This window comes from Caretta caretta, chromosome 2 (assembly GCF_965140235.1).
Source record: "Caretta caretta isolate rCarCar2 chromosome 2, rCarCar1.hap1, whole genome shotgun sequence".
Classification (NCBI taxonomy): Eukaryota; Metazoa; Chordata; order Testudines; family Cheloniidae; genus Caretta; species Caretta caretta.
In genome coordinates this window covers 3,607,086-3,632,878 of record NC_134207.1, presented here as the reverse complement: position 1 = coordinate 3,632,878, position 25,793 = coordinate 3,607,086, and the positions used below count along the sequence as shown (strand labels likewise).

The 25,793-nt window shown below is 53.0% G+C and overlaps 1 protein-coding gene across 2 annotated transcripts; it reads left to right on the top strand.

Moving 5' to 3' along the window:
* The first annotated feature begins 11,758 nt into the window (after positions 1–11,758).
* LOC125632927 (uncharacterized) lies at positions 11,759–14,570 on the top strand. Of its 2 annotated transcripts, none has more exons than XM_048841851.2 (2): positions 11,759–11,837; positions 12,266–14,570. In XM_048841851.2, exon 2 carries the CDS (start codon positions 12,369–12,371, stop codon positions 13,563–13,565), a length of 1,197 nt encoding a protein of 398 aa, XP_048697808.1. In that variant the 5' UTR covers positions 11,759–11,837; positions 12,266–12,368; the 3' UTR covers positions 13,566–14,570. The 2 variants fall into 2 exon arrangements, with proteins under 2 accessions (XP_048697808.1, XP_048697810.1); XM_048841853.2 differs by having other exon boundaries at positions 11,763–11,837; positions 12,269–14,570.
* Positions 14,571–25,793: the final 11,223 nt, after the last annotated feature.

Genomic DNA, 25,793 nt, shown 5'->3' with positions numbered 1-25,793 from the left:
AGGAGCCGGGCAGCGGGTGCCGCTGGAAAAGCTGCAATTACTCTAGCTTTATTGGGACTGGCAGGATAACAAACCCACGGCACTGCCCCCTCCCCGCCCCACACGGGGCATCTTGGCCTAGCGGCAACGCACTGGCCAGCTGCTCCACGCACTGTCCGACTCCTCCTCCGTCTCGCCCCCGCTCAGGACACCCACCTCAGAGAGGTAGGTCCTGGTCCGGTAGCCCCGGAACGCCGACTGGATCCTGATGGCAGCCTCCTTCTGCTCACGCAGTGCCCGCCGCGCCTGGCAGCCCCGCCAGAAGGCCTGGATGAGCGTGGCTGCCCGCGCCAGCTGCCAGTACCGCTTCCTGGTCTTGAAGACTGGTCTCTCGCCTTTGGGCTGGCTGGGCCAGAAGCTGCTGGAGACCCAGGCCGTGGCTGTGGCCCCTGCGGCCTGCTGGCGCTCGGAGCTCGGGGGGAAGCTGGCAGAGGAGTGGTACATCATGGCACTCGAGTCAGCCGTGCTGCCCCTGCCCCGCTCCCTGCACCGGGTTGCTGCCCAGGCCGCACAAGGGCGAGCCGTCTGTCCTTTCTCCCTGCCCTGATACCACGCATTGGGGGCAGCCCGATATTCAGCCACCCTCTTGCTTGCTGGTGGGGTGCCTGTCCAGTGACGGTGCCCATTGCGGACTGCTCCCTCCACCCTCTCCGTGTGGGAGGCCCCGGCTCGTCGGGCCTGAGCGCGGCCATGCCCAGCTCTGTAGCTCGCTTGCTCTGCAGCAGCACTGTACCCGGTGCCCTCCCTCCTGGCGCTGGGGTGGCTGGGTGCGGCCTGCCGGGGGAGCCCCTGTGTGTGGTAATAATGTCCTTCCGAGCTGGCATCCGACTGGTAGTCCGTGCCCCTCCCCACCCCCACCAGGACCCGGACCATCGTGTTCTGCCCACACTGGGGGCATTTCTTGAGGGCAGGCAGCACCGTGCCCCCACTCTGCGCCAGTGCTGGCGGCTTTGTCGGCTTCTCCCTGCCAGCCCCGCGCCCCCCTGGCCAGCAAGCAGGGAACCCGAGCGGAGTCTGGGCCCCCGGGTGGGCGTGTCTCCTGGACCCCGGCCTGGTGCGGGACGGGGCCTCCTGTGCCCCCGTCATGTAGTCGACGAGCCCTCGGGACGTCTTGCTGAAGAAGTCCCTGAGGCTGCTGGTGGGGCGGGGCGCGGCCCTGGTGTAGGCTAGCGCCTGCCTGGTATGGTAGCCCCGCCAGTGGGCTTGGATGGTGGTGGCGGCTCTGTGGCTCTCTGCTAATGCCTGGCGTGTCCGGTACCCCCTGTAGTGGGCTTGGATGGTGGTGGCTGCCAAGTACTGGTTGTATATCTCACACCGCACCCGGTAGCCCCGGTAGTGGGCCTGGATCACCACAGCAGCCTGCTCCTCGGCGAGCTCTGGCTCGGCCCAAACATGCTCCCTGCTGGCCGCGTAGCCCTGCTGGACAGCCGCCTCCGCCCTCTGGCTGGCCAGCCGCTCCCTGGTGAGGAATCCCCTCCAGGTGGCTTGGATGGTGGAAGCCGCGTGGTCCTGGGCGCGCAGCTGCTGCCTGGCCTGGTACCCGCGCCAGGCGGCCTGGATGACGGTGGCCGCTGCGTCCAGGAGCATGTCGAACTCGTCCACCAGGACGTCGTCGAAGGACCTGGCCCGGTGCTTGCTGTGGTGCCGACTGGGGCTGGGCCTGCTTCTGGGCCGCTGCCGCCCCCCCGGGGTCGGCTCCTCAAAGCTCAGCTGGACGCGGGCATGCCAAGGGCGTGGGGCCAGGGGGTACCGCTCAACGGCCTCCATGCTGTGGGGGCAAAGCCACCTGTCAGGCTGGGGAGGGGGGGCACAGGGGGGCCCTGACCCTGCCGCTTCCCCCAGGACAGGTTCCCCGGTGCCACAGGGCCCTGCTTCTCCTTTGCCTCTGCCGCGAAGCCAGCAGCAGCCAGAGAGGAGTGGGGCAGGCAGCTGTCTGGGACCACGGCTACTGCCCCCGCCCTCCCCCCTGGGTTCGTCACTTCCAATCCCCTGTTGGGCCCAGCCCTAGAGCGAGAGCCCTGGCTGGTTTGCCCAGTCCCATGGGGCCCCGGGGTGATGCTGCAGGAGAAAAAAATGATCATTAAGAGCAGGTGTGAGAGGCACACGTGATATGAGCCCCCCCTCCCCCCACCCCCCACGGGCGTCACTGTCAAGGCTGATGCACAAGCTCAGGGAGCCCCATGAGCTCAATGCCATCATGGGGAGCCCCTTCCAGTGACCCCCGCTTTGTGATCAGCATGCCTCTGGTCAGCCCCGAGCAGCCTCCTCCCCAGAGATCGCAGGGCTCCACCAGCCCAAGGGGAATGCAGCCACAGCTAGGTGGGAGCCAGCTGGGCCACCAGTACCCTGCACAATGGTTCTAGTTCACTGACATCTGAAACAGCGCAGCATCGAGCAGCGATGGCGGGCAAGGACATGCCTCCTGCCCCATCCCCCTTCTCCTGGCTCATGGCTGGGTCTCAGCCAGCTGCAGGCAGTGGATGGGGGTGCTGGGGCAGCTGGCAGAGGTACAAGGGACTGAGGGGGCAGTAGCAGGGGTGAGGGAGGGCAGGGCTGTTGGGGGAGAAGGGCCTGGCAGATCCCATGCTTGGAGGATAAGGCGCAGGCTGGTGGGGAGATGGCTGAAAGGGAGCTGTATGTTGTTAACCTGCAGAACTCAGCACTGCAGGATATTAGCATGGCAATGCCTGGGAAGCTTTTTAAAAAGGCTTAGCCAGAGCAACCTAGACCTGGGACATGAGCTGCACTTCCACTCACTAGGACAGACAGACAGTGTGATTCCTGGCCACCAAACCGGGCTCACACAGATTCCCCCTGCTCCCCACCCTCGGCAGAGATTAGGGCAAAACTCAGGCCAGCAGGGCTTGGTTCTGCTATAGCGCAGGGCATCACCTGCAACATCTCTACTGGGGGGGGGGTGGGATGAATGGGGAGCCCAAGGCAGGCCACTGATCGGCGTTCACGTGCCAGAGGCCCTGGTCCTGTCCAGCCCAGGGGCGAGGCATTGAGGGACCGGGGCACTTGGCAAAGGCACAGCATTGGGTGCTAAACAGAATTTCACATTTCATGCAAAGGCAGGATTCCTGCCAGGGGCTTGGGGGGGGGGGGGAGGGTGAGTGCCCAGACAGGCTGCCAGGTGCTTGGGTTGGGGGTAATCCATCCATGGAGGGCCTGGTCACGGTGCCAAGCTCTCAGGGCTGCTTCCCCGCCCCCGCAGCCCCATTCCCAGGGAGAACTACAGTCCTGAATCCTGGCTGCACCTGCACTGAAGTGGGGAGCTGGGAAGCCTGCTCAGGTGCCAGCTGGGGTGGGCCTCCCAGCTCCCTCGTCTCCTGCTGCCGCATGCCCAGGGAAGGCTGATGTCTCACTGTGTGATGTCACAGTGACTGTTGCCATGGCCTGTGCTCTACCGGTCCAGATGTGGGGGTGGGGGGGGGGGTGCCCTGGCCTTACCGTGCCCAGCCAGCAGTGCCAGCTGTTTGTGGAGGCATATCTGCACCAGACACCCCATTCCAGGGGCAGGCGCAGCCTGAGGCCCTGATGGCCCCATACGTGGCTGGCGGGGGAGGGGGCCCACTCGCTCGCACAGCCTGGGGGCACAGGGGTGCACAGCCACGTCGCCTGCATCAGGCTGTGAGACATCACAATGTGCCGTTGGACTGATGATGATGCTGGCATGGCACGGGTCCAGCAGTGCCAGAGTGAGTGTGTGAGAGTGAGATCCAGCCCTGGCATCCCTGACATGCCCCAGCTGCAGGAGGCGCTGGCCTTGCTGGGCTGCACTTGAACTGACCGCCCAGCCCGAGGAAGCAGGCAGCGAGGGAGGCCCCCCGCCCAGGCAGGCTGGGCTGGGCTGGGCTCTCCAGCCAGGGTTTACAGCCCCTTGCTGTGCAGCCCCTCCCCAAGTGCCCAGCCCTTACCCCGCGCCCACTCCCTGCAGCCGTACTGGCACACCTGGAGGGGCTGGCGCCTGGGCGACCCCTGCCCGTGCGCCTCACACATTTTCGGCCCCTGCTGGCTGACAAATGGCCATCCCGAACCCCTCAGACACCCTCAACCTTGGAGACACATCGGACCCGCGAGCCGGGGCGCTGCGGGAAACAGGGCTGGTGCTAGTCCATTAGGGTGGGGGGGCCTACACACAACACACACTAATAATTAATTGCCCCCCCCCCCGCCCAAGCTGCTTGGGGCCCTGAGCAACTGCTTCGTCTGCTTATGCCTAGCGCCGGCTCCGGGGCAGGAACTGGGCAGTGATGCCCCACGGCCGTGTCCATTGGCTCGATTCAGCAGCAGCACAGGGGATTGGTTAGGCCTCAGTGTGACAGCAGAGGTGACTCAGCCAATCATCACCAGGCCCCGCCGGTTAATTTGCATGCTGCAGTCTCATTGGTGGAAATGAACAGGGGGGGGCGTGAGGGTGGGGCGTCAGAAGGTCAGTGTGGCTGGCGCCGAGGCGCCGGACCCCATGCGCCCCGCCAGGCCAGCCCACCTCCTTGCCCCTGTGGGGGCCCTGGGGGGCAGCAGAAAGCAGCGCGACGCGGCTGTCCTGCCTGCAGGTAGCTCCCTGAGCCACACTGGTGAGCAGCATGGCAGAGATGGTGACCCCGGAGGCACAGATGTCCTGCTGGCCTCCAAACTCCCGGCAGGGGATCTGCTGCCCTCGCCCAGCCTGGCGAGGGGCGGGTGGGGGTCTGAGAGCTGTCGCTGAAGGGTGGCAACCCCAAAGGAAGGCCCCTCCAGCTCAGGGTGAAGGTGCCCTGGCAGGGGGCAGTATGTGCGTGGAGAGGAGCTACCCCTGCCCTGAGAGATACCCTGGACATCAGACACCTCCCCCCAGCCCCAAATGCACCACAAGAGAGCGGAAGGCTAAATAGGAGGAATGAGGGAGCTCCATCCCGGGGAGAGGTCTCAGCGTGGGAGCTCATATTGGGTTCTGGGAGACTAAAGGACCCTCCCCCAGCCTATGGGGAGGAGCCACTGTGCCCTGGACTCACATGATTATTTGAGGCCGGGGGGCGGGGACGGACAACAGAAAAAATAGCAAGGACAGGTGTGAGGGTCAAAAGTGGGGAAATCTGAAGGGGACACTGAGCAGAGAACCCCGGACGGTGCTCACTGATCTGTGAAGGTGTCAAGGGGGCCAGCGGACGCTGCTGAAAGGAACTCTGCCCAGATACATGAGCAGCACGTGGAACAGAAATAGGCCCCACAGTCGCAGAGGCCCCCCCCCCCCAACCAACAGCCTCTCCCTGGGGCTCTAGACGGCCACTTTGGCCACTGCTAGGAGGAAATTGACAAGGAGGTTCCACGACTTTGTGGAGTCACGGACAGGATGTGCGTATATAAGAAGATTGCGGGGGGGTGATGGGGGGGAAGTGCAGCCAAAAACACAACAGCAGGTCCAGGAGGAGCCGGAATAGAGGCTGCAACCTGGCACACTCAAGGTAAACGTGCACCAGGGTCTCCCTCATGCCACAAAAGGGACGGGGTGAACCACGCCAGATACATGTCCATGCTCACGGCTCCGTGAAGGAGTCGCCAACCAATATCCCCGGTGGGCCGTGGGGCCAAGGTGGAATACAGGCTGGCCCACCGGTCAGCGTGGGAGCTGTCAGGCAGGCAAGTTAATGGCAGGAACCAGGCAATAACTATTTGCTCCCCTCGTAAATCTCCCTGACAGCCAGAACATGGTTTTGCCAGTTCCCCAGGGAGCAGGGCACAAAAGGGACGAGCAAAGGGCTGCAGAGAGGCTCTTCATCTCGCTGCCCAGCCTGTCAGCCTCCTCTTTCCAGCTCCCATCCTTCCTGAGGGGGCTTTCTGCTACAGGGGGCCCCACAGTGCTCAGTGACTCATTACCAAACTGAGGGGAGGGGCTCACCTTTCTCATCACATCCCATGGGACCCAAGGATGCAGGCCCTGAGAGCAGAGCTCCTAGGTTCTATCTCCAGGTTTGGGCAGGGCCTGGGAATCAGGACTGTGAGGCTGGCAGACCAGGTGCCTGCTCATGCCAAAGTCCCCAAATCTCAGCTGAACACTGACAAATACACGGTTGGAATCAGCCTGGCTCACCTTGGTACTGTGCAACTAAGTGTTAGAATGTTAAGATTGTGTTTTGTGTTTAGCCTTCATGGAATGCTTGTGAGTTGTTGCTGGCATTAATCTCAGACCTGGCCTACATTACAGAGTTAGGTCGGCATAAGGCAGCCTACATTGACCTAACTCTGTAAGCCTCTACGCTAAAACGTCGCTCCCACCGATGTAACTTGCCCACTACATTGACGTAATAACTCCATCTCCGCGAGCAGCGTAGCACTTAGGTTGATGTAGTTAGGATGATGCGGTGTCAGTGTATGGTTACCTGCTTTAACTGTGTGTTGCTTACATCAACTGTTGCTGCCTTTCATAAATCATCCCACAATGCCCCACGCTGGCAGTTAAATCAGTGCAAGCGTTCCTGGTGAGGACACACACCACCGACACAGGGGCATAGTGTGGACGCATAAAAACCGATTCAATTGGCTATATGTCGAGGTAACTTGGGTTGACTAGTGTAGACTTGCCCTCACTTATAACATCGGTATCCCATATTGTAAGGTTGCATTGTGAGCCTCTGTGACAGTAAATTACCAGGCAGGAGAGAGCCATTAACTAGTGTGAAGTGCAGAGCTCCAAGAGATGGTGTTATGCCCTGCCCAACACAAAAGGTCCATCGACACAGATGGACTATTGTGGGCTGATAAAGAAGACAAAGGACAGTGTTCTGCTTGCCCCCATGAAGATGAGTCATGCAAGTGGATTCCTCCCACCTGCTGAGTTTGCATCTCAGAGTACATGGCAGGATGTGGATAACACCCCCAAACAAAAGGAACAAGGTATCTCTATGCTGCTTCGGGGGGGGGAGGGGCGGGGGGGGAGAAGATGCAAGGGTTTCATAGCATCATAGAATGGGAAGGGACCTTGAGAGGTCATCTAGTTCAGTCCCCTGCACTCATTGCAGGACTAAGTATTATCTAGACCATCCCTGACAGGTGTTTGTCCAACCTGCTCTTAAAAATCCCCAATGATGGAGATTCCACAACCTCCCTGGGCAATTTATTCCAGTGCTTAACCACCCTGACAGGAAGTTTTTCCTAATGTCCAACCTAAACTGCCCTTGCTGCAATTTAAGCCCATTGCTTCTTGTCCTGTCCTCAGAAGTTAAGAAGAACAATTTTTCTCCCTCCTCCTTGTAACAACCTTTTATGTACTTGAAAACTGTTATCATGTTCCCTCTTAGTCTTCTCGTCTCCAGACTAAACAAACCCAGTTTTTACAATCTTCCCTAAGAGGTCATGTTTTCTAGACCTTTCATCATTTTTGTTGCTCTTCTCTGGACTTTCTCCAATTTGTCCACGTCTTTCCTGAAATGTGATGCCCAGAACTGGATACAATACTCCAGTTGAGGCCTAATCAGTGAGGAGGAGAGTGGAAGAATTACTTCTCGTGTCCTGCTTACAATACTCCTGCTAATACATCCCAGAATGATGTTTGGTTTTTTTGCAACAGAGTTAAACTGTTGACTCATATTTAGTTTGTGATCCACTATGACCCCCAGATCCCTTTCTGCAGTACTCCTTCCTAGGCAGTCATTTCCCATTTTCTATGTGAGTGTGATATTCCCCTGTGGTGTTGTCTGGACTGGTGATCTGCTAGGTCACTCCAAGCTTTGACTCTGGGAGCCAGCGTTACCCGCTCTGCTGTGAGAACCCCCACTCCTGGGCTGTTCATGCACAGCCTCTGGCATGTAAGCTGCTCCTTGGATTGTGTAACCGAATGACACTAGCCAATACCTCCGGTCCCAGACCCAAACCATCTTGCAGTGTCCAGTAATGCCCACTGGACACTGCAAGCTTATATGAGTTTGTCAAATTAACAAAGAAATTGATATGCACCAGGCTTGTTATCCCAAGGGGAGTCTCTGTCACGCTTCAAACCAAACGCACTGCTTCAGGTAGAATAAACAAACAGATTTATTAACTATAAAGATAGATTTTAAGTGATTATAAGTCAAAATGTAAGTCAGATTTGGTCAAATGAAATAAAAGCAAACCGCATTCTAAGCTGATCTTAACACTTTCAATGTCCTTACAAACTTAGATACTTCTCACCACAGGCTGGCTGGTTGCTCTTCAGCCAGGCTCTCCCCTTTGATCAGCGCTTCAGTGGTTTGGTGTGGTGTCTGTAGATGTAAGTGGAAGAGAGAGAGCATGGCACATGTCTCTCCCTTTTATCATGTCCTTTCTTCCCTCTTGGCTATACCACCCCCCTTCAGAGGCAGGTGAGCATTACCTCATCGCAGTTCCAAACTGACCAAAGGAAGGGAGGTGACTCCCTTGAGACTCTAACAGATTCTTTTGTTGCTGCCTAGGCCAGTGCCCTTTGTTCCTGTGAGGCTGGGCTGGGTTTGTTCCATACCTTCCCTGATGAGGTTGTCACGGAGTCCCCGGGCGATGCTCTGGAACTGCTCCCTATGAAGCCAGTCAGGACTCTGGGGAAGTCTCCTGTCTGTGAGCAGACTGTCTTCAGGACACACAGCTGACACAACTTCCACCTTCCTGGGTCTGACCTTGGAGCATTCAGCATCCTCTGCCCCTCCATGTGCTTCCCACAGCGAGTCCGCCCAGGTGGGGTCCTGGGGAAGCCAGAGGGTCCTGCACCCCAACTGTGCAGTCAGACGTGACTCTCAGCCAGCCGGTAAAACAGAAGGTTTATTAGACGACAGGAACATGGTCTAACACAGAGCTTGTAGGTGCAGAGAACAGGACCCCTCAGCTGGGTCCATTTTGGGGGGCAGTGAGCCAGACAACCACATCTGCACTTCACTCCATGTCCCTGCCAGCCCCCAACTGAAACTCTCTCCAGCTCCTCCTCCTCTGGGCTTTATCCCTTTCCCGGGCCAGGAGGTCACCTGATCTCTTTGTCTCCAACCCTTTAGCTCTCACCTTGCGGGGGGAAGGGCAAGGCCATCAGTTGCCAGGAAACAGGGTGTCAGCCATTCTCTGTGTCCAGACCCCTGCACACACCTGCCCTCTAGGGCTCTGCAACGATCATACACCCTTATCCCCCCACCAAGAGACTTAAGAACTGCCTAGGGGAAACTGAGGTACCCTCACACTATTCAGAGGAAACATTAAGAACAGTCCCGCTTCATCACAGAGGTGTGAACTGCCTGTCTGCCCTTGGAGAGTTTTTTCCTGGGCTTATTTTAAGCCATGAGGATACAGTTTCAGCCTCATAACTATATATATGAAATTATAACCTATAACATTACTGTAACAACAATGCTCAGTGCACCATGAGCAACATGACAAACTTTGAATTGGATACCACAGAATCATTTTATAAAGATGAACATAGAGGGTGCAGGGTGTTCCTCCGAGGTACAGAGCGTCACAGTGTGTATCTGATTGTTCCTTCCTAAGTGGAGCGCTTTGCATTTGTCCTTATTGAATTTCATCCTATTTACTTCAGACAGTTTCTCCAGTTTGTCCAGATCATTTTGAATTTTAATCCTACCCTCCAAAGCACTTGCAACCCCTCCCAGCTTAGTATCATCTGCAAACTTTATACGTATACTCTCTATGCCATTATCTAAATCATTGCTGAAGATATTGAAAAGAACCAGACCCAGAACTGATCCCTGCGGTATCCCACTTGTTGTGCCCTTCCAGCATGACTGTGAACCACTGATAACTCCTCTCTGGGAATGATTTTCCAACCAGTTTTGCACCCACCTTGTAGTAGCTCCATCTAGGTTGCATTTCCCTAGTTTGTTGATGAGGTCATGCAAGACAGTATCAAAAGCCTTACTAAAGTCAAGATACACTACATCTACCGCCCCCCCCCCTACATCCACAAGGCTTGTTACCCTGTCAAAGAAAGCTGTCAGGTTGGTTTGACACGATTTGTTCTTCACAAACAAGAGATTTCCCAGCGGCTCAGCCTGGGCTAGCCCTAAAGGACGTACAATACTTGCTTATTATAGAAGCTTCTATTAACTTTTGAAGTTTAAGTTTGTAGCAAATTTGTGTAGCTATTGTTACCTGCTTTAACCTTGTAAATAACGCTCTAATTTCCTTTTCTTATTTAATAAATCTTTATACAGATTTTTATAGGATTGGCTACGAGCGTTGTCTTTGGTGTGAGACCTAGGGTGCAATTGACCTGGGGTAAATGACTGATCCTTTGGGATTGGGAGTAACCTGAATAGTGCTGTGATTCTTGGTGTAAGAGACCATCTATCACAAAGGTAGGCTCACCAGGGTGGTGCAATAGATCGGAGTATCCAACAGGACTGTCTGTGACTCCATGGTAAGGCTGTTATAGTGTCTGAGGAGTTCACACTTGATAACTGGTTGGTGAAATCCAAGTATAGAATTCACAATCAATGTGGGGTTTTTGCCCTGGTTCCTAACAGTCTGCCCTGAGGTAGGGTCTCATGCTCTTGAGTCACTGCAGGCAGCGTTACAAGGACACCTGGGTTCTACTCCCATTTCTAGATGTCAAGGTGGTCTCATGTTTGGAACCCAGTCTTAAGAGTCAGGACTCCAGGCTTCAATCCGTAGCTCATTCCCTGACTTGCTGAGCCTTCAGGTAAAGTGCCTCCACTTTATGTGCCTCAGTTTCCCCATGGGGTTAATGATACTGACCAACTTCCCAGTGGAGTTATAAATGCTTGATTCATGACTTGGAGACCCTCCGCTTGGAGGAAGCACAGGATTATTATAGGTGGCATCTGTTCTCATCCGAGCCACTAAGGGCTGGTTGGTATGCAGCATGTTACTGCAGTTCCGGTCTCAGGGAATTCCTCAGCCCCATTCCAAAGGAGAGGACATTTTGCCCCGATACATACAGGGTGAAATTTAGAACTCTTAAGCGGGGTGCTGGTGTGAGTAGTAACGAATATGTCGACAGGGTGAACGACCTAATGGGAAAGTGGGTGAGGCTACGTACTGGCTCTTGCCCTCCTGGCGTACTCTCATCTCCACCCGCGCCCCAGCCCCTGCCCCAGCCCAGTGAGAATGAGCCATGGGGAGGGAGTGAGGGGAGATGGAGTGAGCGGGGGCGGGGCCTCAGAGAAGGGGTGGGGCATCAAGGAAGGGACGGTGTATGGGTGGGGCCCCAGAGAAGGGGCGGGGCCTCAGAGAAGGGGTGGGGCATTAAGGAAGGGGCGGTGTATGGGTGCGGCCCCAGAGAAGGGACGGGGCCTCAGAGAAGGGGTGGGGCATTAAGGAAGGGGCGGTGCATGGGGGGGGCCTCAGAGAAGGGGTGGGGCATTAAGGAAGGGGCGGTGTATGGGTGTGGCCTCAGAGAAGGGGTGGGGCCTCAGAGAAGGGGCGGGGCCTCAGAGAAGGGGCGGGGCAAGGTGTTCAGTTTTCTGCAATTAGAAAGTTGGCGACCCTCCGTGGCCTTGCGGGGGGGGGCGGCGGGGAGCTCGGGGCCCAGCCGTGGGGGAGCCTGGGGATGCGCCTTGCGGAGTGTGTGTGTGTGTGTGTGGGGGGGAGGTGGGCATTGACCCGCCCCGGGGAACTTGACTCCCTCTGCTAGGGGCGGGCGGTTCCGGGGCCCGCCAGCAGGGGGCGAGGGGCGCGCCGGAGGGACGCTCTGGCCTCACCTCTCCGCTGCTCCGGCCCCTGTCGCTATTTGATGACGTCTACAGGGAGCGCGCCGCTGTGTGGGCGGGGCACCCGGAAGAGCCCGTAACAATGCGGGCAGCGAGGGGAGGAGCCGTTCAGAGCCCGGGGCGGGGGAGCAGGTATGTGGGAGGGGGTCAGGGCTGTACGAGGGGAGGATATGGGGCTGCTCTGGGGGAGGGGCTACTCTGGGAGGCTGGGGGAGGGGGAGGGGCTGCTCTGGGGGAGGGGGAGGGGCTGCTCTGGGAGGCTGGGGGAAGGGCTCTGTCGGGGAGAGGGGGGGGGCAGAAAGCAGTACTGCCAGAGGGGGGGTGGAGAGGTCGGTCGGTCCGAAGTGGGCAAGCTGGAGGTAGGGTTGGGGGAGGGAGATGGGTAGCAATCCAGAGAGGAAGGTGGAAGACAACAGGGAGGCCATGGCCCCCACCCCACCCCCGATCCCAGAGCGATTGAGCCATCTGGCTGCACGGCACCGGGTGCTGTGAAGTTTGGAGGGGGGGTTTGATGGGGGTTTCTGGTCCGTCCTGTGTAACAGGGTGTCGTGCTCTCTCAGCAGGACTCAGCCAGCCACGCCTCCCTCGGACGTGCCTAGTTGAGCATCATTGCCACTGACCTTCTGCCTTGGGTGGGGCCTGGGTTGTGGCTGGCTGGGCACGATGCCTCGGAAAAGGAAACATTGTCAGCGTGCGGCCCCCCCTCAGCTGGCTGCGGTCACTGCCACGGGAACCCCAGTCGTGGCCAGGGCGGGCTCAGGGTGCCGCATGCAGCTGAGTCGCAGGACTAGGAGTCCAGCCTACTTTCCCTTCAGCTTCCTGCCAGTGGACTGTCAGCTCCATGTCTTCTCTTTCCTTTCCGAGGTGGAGAAGTGCACAGCTGCCCTGGTTTGTGAAGCCTGGAGCAAGCTGATCCGCACCCCCAGGCTCTGGAGGGTGGCTGACTTCATGAGACTGGGGGCCTTCCAGTCAGGCATGGATTTGGTGCTGGTTTCTGCCAGAGAATTTGAGAGATGGAAAGAGTGGGTCCACCAGTATGCCTATCACCTGAGCTCTCGCAGTGCTAGCCTGTTAGTCCTCAGGGCCAGCTTTGATTTGGGTGACCAGAAGACCAAATGGGCTGACTTCCTTTCACGCTTCTTGGACACTGTCCACTGTGGGGAGCTGCAGGAGCTGGAGCTAAACTGGACCTTGACTCACTTGGAACCCCCAGACTTCTACCCGCCAGGCACCTGCAGTATGACTCAGGTCAGCCTGACCAAAATGGACCAGATCAGCAACTTCCAGACCCTTCTGGAGAAGTTTATCCAGAGATCTCCAAAGCTCACCAGGATGAAGCTGCCCTTTGACTGGTCTGCATACTCAGTTGCCATGCTGACCCAGTTCCAGCAGCTTCACACCTTAGAGTTGAAATACTTCTGGAGCTTCAAAGGGGTTTGCCCAGAGATCATGCAAGATCTCACCAAAGCCCTACCCAACCTCAAAACTCTCATCCTTCATGTGCTGGTGCCAGTCAAAGACTTGGGCATCTCCTATTCTCTGGAATCCAGATCCCTGGAGTACTTGGACGTGTCCCAGAGCCGTGGCCTGGTGTTCTGTCACCTCGACCTGCCCTCCCTGAGAGTGCTGAGGATCAAGAAGACGGTTCGGGGCATCATCCTGAACCGGAGGACGAGGCTGTCTCTTCAGAGCCGCTGGTCCTGTCTGTACAGCCTGTTACGGAGCGGCACGCCCAACCTTCGGGTGTTCAACAACCAGGTGTTGCTGCCACACTGGCGGGAGCAGACATACAAGGAGCTGAATGCCTTGCTGCTGCAATCATGCTACTGTGTTCAGCACTCGGACACGTGGTTACTGTAAAGACTGATGGTGAAGGGAACAGAAAGGAGAACCTGGGTTCTCTCGAATCTAATGGTGTCAGTGGAGGGGGTGTATAGCATGAAGAGACTATGTGTTTGCCTTGGGAGGGACCAGGTGGCCTGTGTGTCTCTGGGCCTAGCATTTGTCAGGTTTCAGGAGAGGCTACATCTGGGCCCAGAGTTTGCTCAAAATGGGAGGCTGACTGAGGGATGTTTAGAGAGAAGGACACTCTGTTTCCCTTCTACCAAGACAGAGTAAATGTTCTGTTCCCCACAGCTGGTCTCTGCTTTTCATTTATAAGTGCACTTTATGGCCCATAAGTGATGGCCTGTGCTCCTTACGTAACAGGAAGGGCTCTGAGTGCTGCACACAGTAAAATCACAGAGCTGCAGCCAGACACGGGTGCCCTGGTTGTCTAAATGCGCTGATGCAGAAGTGAAGGTAGAATTTGTAACCTTTTGAGCTCAGACCCCCATGAACCTCTGTCTGACACAGTCACAGGGTAGTTCCATGCTCTTAGCTAGACAGTGTTATCAGCTGGTTACAGCAGGGGAGTTGGGTTTCCTGGGTTCTTTTCCAGTCACTGTCATTAATTTTGGACATGTTACTTACACTCATTTTCAAAAGCAGCCTCTAATTTTGGGTGCCTGACTCGAGCTATCTTGCAAGTTGTGGGAGCGCAGCAGCTCTGCAAATCAGGACCAAGGGGTCTCGAGTTAGGAACCTCAGGGTCCCATCTTTAAAATGGGAATAAGCCAAACTTGCCTCTCTAGGAAGATGGTGAGGCCTTTAGACCCTTGGACTTCGGTGCTGCCAAAATGTAAAGTAGTATTAGATCGTGGAGGAACATGGATGTGTGCCATTTCCCAGCCAGCAGAAGGCACCCCTTACTTTATGCCGATACATAACCTGACTGATTCTTCAGACATATCCATTCCCAGACGGTTTCTCTGATGCTGGTGGCCAAGTGCTGAGTTGACCCTAATAAAGATAAAAAGAGCCGCATCTCTGTCAGTCTGTTCTAACTCTGCACGGGGCCAGGAATTCTTACTAATGGTTGGATCTGTTTCGTAGTAGCCTCCTCCTACCCTGGAGGGAGCATATGTGTAATCCTGGCTTTGTAGCGGTGATGCTCCTTGTGGGACATGGTGTGGAAGACGACATGGCTTTGTGCTGGGGTCTGTTTCATAGGCTGTGGTGAGGGGGCAGATCCAGAGTTATTTCAGACTGCACAAGTGGCTGGGGAAGAGGGAGCTTCGTTGTCAAATGCTGGCAGGGGTGATTCCCATGTGTGGTCTCCGCTGCTGTTGATTCTCTTTCCCTCAGGAGGCTTGAGCCAAAAGCCGTGGGTAGCCTCTGGCGCAACTGACCCAAGTAAGGGTTTGTCCAACACCTAGCACGCCTAGGTCCATGACTAGGGCTCCTAGGCACTACAGTTAGACAACTAAATAATCAGGGTCCTACTCCACATCTGTTTGTAGCTTCAGTCAAATGAGTGGGGCCCTCCTGTGTCTCCTGCCACTTTCTGATGCCTGAAAATGTGCTTTGCTTTTCCTGTTGCTCCCTCTCTCACAGCCCTCCCTGCCACAAGCCCTAATAGCATTTCATGTTCACCTCCAGGAGCTCTGCTTGTCTCTGTGCCAGCAGTGCTGATCGCGATTGCAATCTCCATCCCCACAGTGGGTCCATGAGGATGGTAGGGAGCACAGCAACACTGGCTGCCAGGAACACGTTACTCCTCTCCTCTGCTCATGATGCTGGCTTCCCCAAGAACATCGAATCAGGTTCAAGGTCTTGGTCCTCATTGTCATAGCCTGGACCCAGGGTATCTAAAAGAACCTAAAGCTCCAGGATGCAAACCCTAATTGACAACTCCATTCCTCTGGCACCATGGGACTCTCAACAATGAGGATAAAGCTTGTTTGTGCAGGAGACAGAGCCTCCTCAGCGATCACTCTGAGCCCATGGAATGAACTCCCACCCCCAGGCACCAAGGACCACCCCAAACCTCCCCACCATCCGCTCTGAGCACATTGCCTTGCTTTCTCTAACAAATATGTTGCAGTGTGTGTGTATCTATGCAAAAGAAAACGCTCCCCTGCATGTAGGGAGAGGATGAGAGTGAATGCATTACAGATGTGTGGTTATGTTGCTTAATGCACTCAGGCAGGTGCTCAGATACAATGATGAGCACGGTAGAAGAAACTCTGTAGTACAGAATAGATTGGAACTGTGGGGCTCTGCAGCCTGAAGTGATTCCCATGGCTATGGGCGCATCAGTAATGCGCACAGAGTGACGGTGGTTTTTGTTCCTCCTGCATACAGCTGTGCTCGATGGGGGTTGTGGTTTGGTCACACTGTGTAGGGTAAGGAGAGACAGGATTGTACCTCCGTAGTGCCTCAGAGCCCCAGTCCTGGCCCAGGACTCCATTATGCTAGGTGCTGTACAGACACAACGGTCAGTCCATGAGAGAGGTAGTTCTGTCTTATGTTGTACTGGAACATAGTAGCCAAGTGCTGCTTGTCCCTGACCTGGCCGCAGTGCCTGCGTGACCTCAGTCTGACTGTTCCACAAGGGTGTGTGGCCATGCTGCCTTCGTTCCCCCCGTGCTCATGCAGGCAGAGGGGCTGCTGAATGCACTGTAAAGCATCCTATCTGTGCTGTTGGAAAAGACGCAACCTGCTTGAGGAGGGAGGCTGCAGCACTTCCACTTCCCTGAGCTACGTGGCGACCTTTATGAACATACAGTTCAGTGTGTGTGGTCTGAAGCAGCCAGGCACTCCAGACGTGCTCTCTCTTGCATGGAGCTCAAGGTAGCGCTCCCCACCATCCCCTTTGAAGTCTGAAGTCCTCTGTTCCCGGACAGCTCCACTCCGAGCAGTGCAGTGTAAGATCCCCCTTGTCCTGGACAGGGGATCGCCTTTAGGGGCCCGAGAAGAGTCTAGGCTCCTTTACATCTTGCTCTCTTGAGTGTAGTTGCCAGCGAGGGTTTTGATTGTGATGCCATTTAGAAACTGGACAGAGAAACAACTTCCTTCTCTTAGGCCACTGGTCATCGGAAACGTGCATAGCCACTAGCTCATCACTGAAGCTGTTACCTGGCGTGGGTCATGTGAACTGGTGCCCTAGAAGTGGAGGCCGTGTGTCCCATTACAAATTCCTTGAATCATCCAGACCCTTCTCCAAGCCCAGTGCTGCGCTGTTCTGAGCGTTCAGCCATGCCCTGTATCTTGTGATCACAGCACAACGGGATTTTACAAAGATCACAGCCCCTTTCTCTTTCAGTTGCAGGATTAGTTCTATGGTGCGTCTGTTCTCTGCTCGTAATTCATTTGTTTTTTAAAAACCATAAGAACGGCCATACTGGGGTCAGACCAAAAATCCATCTAGCCCGGTATCCTGTCTTCCAACAGCGGCCAATGCCAGGTGCCCCAGAGGGAATGAACAGACCAGGGAATCATCAAGTGATCCATCCCCTGTCGTCCATTCCCAGCTTCTGGCAAACAAAATCTTCTGAAATTTAAAAAAACCCTTCCAGTCCAGATGTGAATTAAATTTTAAAAAAATCCACTGAGTTGTGGTTGGTTTCTTTTAAGATTCCCAAAACTTCTGAAAGCAGTTCTTACCCGATGTAAATCACTTCGCTGAGAACAAAACGAGACATTTCAATCCAAAATGGAACATTTTTCACCAGAAAATTAAGGGCTTGGACTGGAAGTGTCACCATCACTCATAGCATCACAAACATGTGGACTGTGTGAGAATCTTTCTCAGTTGACAGTAGTTTTAAGCGGGTATAGAGTTAGGTGATTGGAGAGACCAGCTAGTCCATCTTCTACATCGGCCTAGATCGGAATAGATACCGACAGTACTGCTCTCCCCTGTCCAGTCCAGTTCTAAACTCTAACGCAGTGATCAGATTTTAGGCCTGAAGCTGCCAAACTGTGTCCTTGTTTCCATCCCAAACCTCTTTGGGATTAGTGGGTTCTCTCTGAACCAAAGGAGCATTTTGATGTTACTTGCTAACCATGGGCTGAATACTGAAGAGTAAAAACGTGTCATTGAAGTAGTTTTGGTTATGCTCCCTAGTTTCACGCAGACAAGCTTGCATTTGGTTCTTGTCTCAATCCAGAATAACTCCTTTCACTTCAAGGGAGATATTTTACATTTCCGTCTGTGTAAGTGAAGTCAGAATCTGGCCCACTAAATGCATACCCAATCAAATGAACAGCTACCTCAACTTTTCAGCAGTAACAAGAGAGATCCAGTGGTTGCCTTCAGCTGTGCTGTATGCCCAATCTGTGTTTAGAATTGTGCTGCAGAGAAGCGTCTGTATTATTGATCAGATGTCAAATGGCTCACGTTAATACTTGAATCATACAGGCTGCTGTTTTAATGACCAGCGCTTGCTGTTCTAGGCTCTGTTGGGAGCCTACATGTCTGTCACTTATCTATAGAAGTGGTAAGGACAAATGGTTAACAAACTGTCCTCTTAGCACTCACCTCGTTTGCATTTCAGGCTGCACTGCTACCCAGCGCTACATTGCTACAACCTTGAGAATGATGCTATGTCTCAACTATAAATACACTTAATGCTTCAATTATTCTTTCCATCCGAGGAACTCAGAAGCACTTAACAGACATTAACAGCCTAACCTGGGAGCTAGGTCAGTACGGGTCCCTTCCACGCATGGAGGAACGGAGATGGAGAGAAGTGAAGCAACTTGGCTAAATTCCCCAAGAAACCAGATGTGCTGACTCTCCCTGTGCCTTTTAACCACAAGGCTGTGCTTCCTAAACAAGGTAGGGACTTCTCAAACCACAGAGTGCCTTTTAAACTCCTCTCAGCTGGTTCTTGCCACACACCTTCCTGGTGAACTAGAAATGTACTTCAATTAACCAGCATTGATCATCAATAGGAAATGCCCCAGGAATTATAATCCTCAATATCCATAACTGAATTAAAGTTGCCTAGGCCCTAACCCTGAGGCGTGTACAGATGTTTTGTGGGATTCCCCTCCTAGCAATCAGACTCTGTGCTATCGGCACCTTTTCCTCTCTTACGTTTTCGAGCTGATCGCTTCTTGGGCAGGCTCATCACTAAGAGACTCTTCTCTCCAACAGCTGAGGTGCCTAGAAATGAAGGATTTTAGGGCTGGCTTGGTCAGGGCGCTGGAATCGATCTTGGAAGTGATTTGACTAGAGAGGAACAATTGCTTCCCAAACAGTGCATCAGTTACGTTCATATGCTGGAGCAGAGTTTAGATACATGCAGTTCAGCTATTTCTTTCACCCAGCAATTGCTGGGCATAGGGCACAGGCTGATCTCAGAGCATTGTCCATGCACGCTAAGAAATGAGGTATATCCTTGAAGGCATGAACTGATGCAGCAATGAGGAGTCAAAGAGGTGTAGCTCCAGCTTTAGAATGCTGTTTTGCACTCCACCTCTGTTCACTTCCAAACCTCCTCGCTGCAACCTTAAGCTCTTCAGCGAGCACTGCTAGCAGATTGTATGGCAGGAGAAACCCTTAATGCTGGTGCTCATAGAAGAAAGAAATTCCATGGTTTACATACAACAGTGAGGCAGCATGATCTGATGGTCAGAGCATGGGACTAAGAATCTTGGGATCTACCAGCTCTGACCTTAACTCATTTGGGCAACCTGAGTTTTATCATCTGTAAAATGGGCATAGGCGTACCTGTCTCCCAGGGAGTGGAGTGTTTGTAAAGCATGATATAGCTGGGTAGCTAATGTCCTCCAAATCTCTAATGCAGCACTACCCATTTTGTAGGGAAAAAGGTAGGAAAAGGAATTAATGGGAGGAGGGCTTTTTTGTGGTTAGCACATGGGAGCGGGAGGCAGGATGCCTGGATTCTATTCCCAGCTCTGCCACTAACTTGCTGAATGACCTTGCATCAGTGACTTTTCCCTCTCCGTGCCTCAGTTTCCCCATCTGTACAAAGGTGCAGAGAGGCATAGTTCATTTGTGCTTGCTAAGAGCTTGGATGCAGGGGAAACAGTACAGGACGGGAGCAAAATGTTAATTTAAAGGGCTGTTTTGTGGCAGGTGGGGGATCCTGACTCAAACAAAGCACACTAAGGAACGCCTTGGGCGAACATCTCCACGTTATGGGTGGGCAAACGGTTACACAGAGAGGTGACGTGACTTGTCTGGAGTCACCCAGCGAGTCAGGAATAGATCCCAGATCCTCATGATACTTGGCCCAGTGCCCATTATTTGTCCATGCTGCTTGTCCTGGCATTTCAAGTCACAGTTCCCCCGGCTATGTCTTCTGTGCATCCCATGCTGAGGTAGGCACCATTGCTTTGCCAGGGGTGCTTAAGAGACTGCAAAACAGAACGAGCTCAGTCCTTAGTATTTGTTTTCCAAAAGCCCCAAAATGTGCTGGGGGTTCCCCTCCCACGATAAAAACAAGGAAGGGGTGTGCAGTCTAAATTAAATATAATCCCCCTCACACACACCCCCAGGTGTTGGAATAGGGTTGGGATTATCTTCCCCATTCTAAATACCTTAAAAGATGTATTCCACCTGTCTATCGCTTAAAAAACAGGATACAAATAACAACTGGCCTTTATACAACATCTTCCCGCTGAGGATCTCAAAGCACTTTACAAAGATGCATAGTTGTTGTTGCTGTTTGACAGAGGAAACTGAAGCACAAAGAGATTAAGGGACCTGCTCAAGGCTACCAGGAGAGTCCTAGGCAGAAATGAACGCTGGTCTTCAAGACCTCAGGCTTCTGTTCCAACCACCAGCCAGTGCTGCAGTTGCTTAGGCCGGGTCTATAATATTTTTGTTGTGGCTGCAACAATAGTATAAATTGCTAATAGGCCCTTTCCTCTGAGCTGGATTGCCTTGAGCTGTAGCGTAACAAAAAGAGCATGTTGGCTTTAACTGACTCATAGAAGATAGACATGAAACTGACCTAGTAGGTCATGCAATCCATCTCCTCGTCAGTGCCTAGTCTTTTGCTAATATTTTGCCCAGTCTAGTGTAAAATTTCCCAAGCCACTGGGCTGAAAGAAACCACAGAATCCCCCATGGTCCATCTCGCTGTTTGCTAAGTGGATCTGACATGTTCAAAGAGTAAAACAAGCCTCATAGACCAAAAGCAAGGTGTAGTGCAATGCTGTTCTGCTCTGAAAAGCGCCTCTCTAACAGCAGTGCCATGGGACACTGTGTTTGTTGCCTCCGGCTCCGGTCAGACTAGCTTTAGTTCCTTGTGAATAGGGCTTTGTGTTGCTGGAGACGCCCCCTGAGATCGGAAAGTCAAGCTGGGTGCTTCTTTGCCGTCTGGGGATATTTTAAGGCTGACTCCATTAATGCACGGAAATTGCACTGAGATCCTTGAATGCAAGGAATTGTGGCTCTGTGCATTGGCCAGGTCAAGTTAGGTATATTCCTACTGGCCTCCTCGTCTCAACAGATGGAGCCGGGAACCTTCTGCTGGCTTTATTTTTTAATATACAGCTACAGTGCCATAGGGCACTTTACTCAGCTGGCCTGTGTCCTGAAGAACATATAAACTCTGCTGACTGTTATAAGCTGGAGGAGATTGGAGGTTATACCTGGCAAGCGGGAGGGAGGGAGGTAATCACAGAATAAACCTATGGGTGCTGTTGTTGGCTCCTAGCTCTAGAAAAACATTTCCGTTGCTTTTTGATTGCTGGAAAGGAAGCAGTGGATTGTTTCAGGGCCTGTGGGAAAAGGAGGCAGGGGAGGTAGTGCAGAGTATGGGGTCAGAGTGTGCTCTGGGGAGGGGTAAGGAAACAACAGGGCATGGCAGGGAGGTGTATTGGTGGACCAGAGGGGTGGGGGACCGATGCAGGCAGGTGAGAACTGGGGAGGGCCTTGGAAACTGCAGAAGGGGCTGTGGAGCCTGTGAAGGGTGGGGTGGGGTGATATGATCCGAGCAGCCAATGAGAAAGCTGGGTGGCAGCAGCATTTCAGGTGGGAGCGAGGTGGCTGTTGGGAAGGCCGGCGAAGGAGGTTGTAGCTGTCCAGGCGGGAGATTGACGAGGGGTTTGGCAGTAGGGAACGGACTGGGAAGCAAGAGCGTCTTAGCCAGAGGTCAAGCATGTGCTCGGCCAAAACGAGGAGCCGTGCCCTTCGCCTTGAGGCCCAGCAAAGAGCCACAGGGGGAGAGACCTGCAGCAAAAGCCTTTCCACTAAACCTGCCTTACAGCCAGGTCTCCAGTTCAAATCCTGGCCCTTGCCCTGCTGCACAGAGAGAAGCAGTCCTGCAGCCCCACTCCCAGCTTCAACAAAGGGGCAGAGCGCTGCCTTACCTCCTACAGCTGACCAAGAGGGCTTTCTCTGCCAGCATTTCCTGGGCTCCAGTGTTTAGCGTTATTGGTTTCCTCACACGAGCTGTCACTTCGCCACATCCTAGAGTGCACCACTTTGAAGTTCCCTGTAATTTGCAGTAAGCACCAGGCACTTAATGCCCCTTGTTGATTTCAGCAGGTGGCAGGAGGTGAACAGACTCCATGTTAATAAGCCTGGAGCTACTCTCAGCAGCAGCCCATTAATCTCTCAATTAGAGGGAGCATATAGCTTTGTGCATAAATTTGTGGCCATGTATATTTAAACTTCACTAATGCACGCTAAAGGGAGTACGTAAATCCTACTATCTCTTGCCTCCACATCAGAGCGTCAATGCAGGACATTCCTAGATCATTTTATGCCCGTGGAGCAGTAGAGTCTGCAGAAAGAGGAATTGCTTTATGACAGCAAATGTTTGGGCAAAAGGCAACAAGTGGGGGTTCCTGTAATGTCTCCCCATCCAAAACCCAGGCTAGGTAAAGAAAAGATAGCCTAGAAAAAGAACTGGGTGGTGATCGATAAGCACAGTCTTCTACAGCTGGGCTCAATAGGTGGAAGGGCAGATCAATGGAAGGAGCTATCACAGCTCAGCTGAGAAGCTAATAGCTTGGCCCTAAAGGAGTTGCCCCTGTGTTGTGGGTATGAGGCAATTCTAATGTTCACGAGATTCTCTGAGATCACCAGATGGAAGGGATGTTAAACCTCATAGAATATCAGGGTTGGAAGGGACCTCAGGAGGTCATCTAGTCCAACCCCCTGCTCAAAGCAGGACCAATCCCCAATTAAATCATCCCAGCCAGGGCTTTGTCAAGCCTGACCTTAAAAACTTCTAAGGAAGGAGATTCTACCACCTCCCTAGGTAACGCACTCTAGTGTTTCACCACCCTCCTAGTGAAAACATTTTTCCTAATATCCAACCTAAACCTCCCCCACTGCAACTTGAGACCATTACTCCTTGTCCTGTCATCTCCTGCCTCAGGGTTTAAGCTGATCTCTCACCTTTCGAGACCAGGATGATCTCCAGTTATCCCACATCTGCTACTGGATTCTTACACCTTCCTCTGCAGTATCTGGTGTTGGCCACTGTCAGAGACAGGAGACTGGGCTAGATGGACCTCGGTTCTGATCCAGTCTAGCAACTCCTTGTTCCCAAGCCCAACAAGATTGCAAAATGCTTCTCTCTATGGCTGGCTAGCAGTGCTGCGCCACGGGAGTGTACATGGGTCACAGTGCTGGCGTTGGGCTCACTCATTTCCCATAGTTTTCTTGGTTAATATCCATTAAATGGAATCAGGGTAACCTTAACTTCCCCAAAGCAGAGACCTGCTAGCCAGCGTGGCCGCCTCACGGAAGAAATCATGATAATGCTCGTCACTTGTTAGACTGTGACTCTCTGGGGCCTTGATGGCAACAGCCCATTTGGGTTTCCTGCCTGTACTGAGCTGGCAAGCAGGGTGAATGAACTGTATTTCACCGTTATGGCTGGAGGGGACAATTCTTGGAAGACTGTTGCACAAAAGGGCACACCGGTGTCTGAAGTCCCATGAGAGAGACTAACGGCCTTTTAGTCACCTCTCGAAAGACCAAGGTCATTGAGGGGGCATACAACCTTTGTGATGGGGTGGGGCATGAAGAGGGTAGTGATGCAAAATGCAGAGCAGCTGCAGCTGGCTCTGTCTCACATCTACCTGAAATGCCCCAGCTGAAGGAGGGGTTTGGAACAGAAAAGAGAGAAAGCAGGTAGCAGTAGCCTGCCCTGGTAGAGCAGGATCTCTCTGCTGTGCCTGGAAGGAAGCAGATCCCAGGGGCCTGAGAACTAGAGCCAGCCTGGAAGAGAAAAAAGGCAGATTGAGGTTACAGACTGTCCCTCTACTTGATGAGTGGGCAGCCTGACGAGGTCTGCCCTGGAGCTGGGGTGGTGGTGGATGGTCCCAGCTGTAGCCTGTTGGGAGTTCTGGGGTCGGGGAGTTTCACTCCACAGCAAATAGCTCTCCAGTATCACAGCCTTAATTCCTGGGAATGTGAGGTTCAGGTCAGCAATGCTCCTACCCAGCACCTTGCTTGGGAAGGGAAACTCTGAGATGGATAAAAACAAGGGGGTGGTGGAATTGACACACTGGCAAGTAGCCAGATAACTCCTGGAAAGTGACTGTTTTCCAGGGCTTTGCAGGGTCAGGTGCCAGGTGGATGGTTGGGAGACTTTTCCCCCCAGCGAGGCTGGGCAGGGAGGCTGACCAATTCTGCCTCCTCGATTGCTGAGCTCTCACACTCATAAAAATAGCCACACTGGGTCAGACCAAAGGTCCATCTAGCCCAGTATCCTGTCTTCCGACAGCGGCCAGTGCCAGGTGCCCCAGACAGAATGAACAGAACAGATAATCATCAAGTGATCCATCCCATCACCCATTCCCAGCTTCTGGCAAACAGAGACTAGAGTCACCATCCCTGCTCATTCTGGCTAACAGCCATATCCTCCATGAGTGTATCTAGATCTTTTTTGAACCCTGTTATAATCTTGGCCTTCATAACATCCTCTGGCAAGGAGTTCCACAGGTTGATTGTGCGTTCTGTGAAAAAATATTTGTTTTAAACCTACTGCCTATTAATTTCATTTGGTGGCCCCTAATTCTTGTGTTATGAAGAGTAAATAATTTATTTACTTTCTCCATATGTTTCATGATTTTATAGACCACTTATCATATCCCCCCTTAGTTGTCTCTTTTCCCATCTGAAATGTCCCAGTCTTATTAATCTCTCCTCATACAGAAGCCGTTCCATACCCCTAATCATTTTTGTTGCCCTTTTCTGAACCTTTTCCAAGTCCAATATCTCTGTTTTGAGATGTGGGGACCACATCTGCACGCAGTATTCAAGGTGTGGGCGTACCATGGATTTATATAGAGGCAATAGGATATTTTCTGTCTTACTATCTCTCTCTTTCTTAATGATTCCCAACAGTCTGTTTGCTTTTTTGACCACTACTGCACATTGAGTTGATGGTTTCAGAGAACTATCCACAATGACTCCAAGATCTCTTTCTTGAGTGGTAACAGCTAATTTAGACCCCATCATTTTATATGTATAGTTGGGATTATGTTTTCCAATGTGCATTACTTTGCATTTATCAACATTGAATTTCATCTGCCATTTTGTTGCCCAGTCACCCAGTTTTGTGAGATCCTTTTGTAGCTCTTCACAGTCTGCCTGGGACATAACTGTCTTGCTTAGTTTTGTATCATCTGCAAATTTTGCCACCTCCCTGTTTACCCCTTTTCCCGTATTATTTATGAATATGTTAAATAGGACTGGGGACTTCTTTCCATTCTGAAAACTGACCATTTATTCCTACCCTTTGTTTCCTATCTTTTAACCAGTTACCAGTCCATGAGAGAACCTTCCCTCTCATCCCATGACAGCTTACTTTGCTTAAGAGCCTTTGGTGAGGGACCTTGTCAAAAGCTTTCTGAAAATCTAAATAAACTATATCCACTGGATCCCTCTTGCCCACATGCTCATTGACCCCCTCAAAGAATTCTAGTAGATTGGAGCTGCATATGTGGCCCACAATGGTAAATAGGTTGAGAACCGCTGCCCTAGAAGCTCATGATCCAGCTGATGCTATTTGCCCTTACAAACATGGAAACAGAACAGCCAAGGAAAGCCACACTGATATGCTCCAGTTTCCCCAGCTGTCACATGAGAACAGTGCTATGGCTGTAACTCACAAGACAAGTTAAAAGACTAAAGTAAATAGTGTTTGTAAAGCCTGGCGAGATCCTGCAATGGAAGGTGTCAAGGAAGCACAAACCATTAGTATTTGCTCCCCTGGGATGTATTTTCAGCCAGGCTGTATAGGGCATAAAAAGAGGACCACTTAT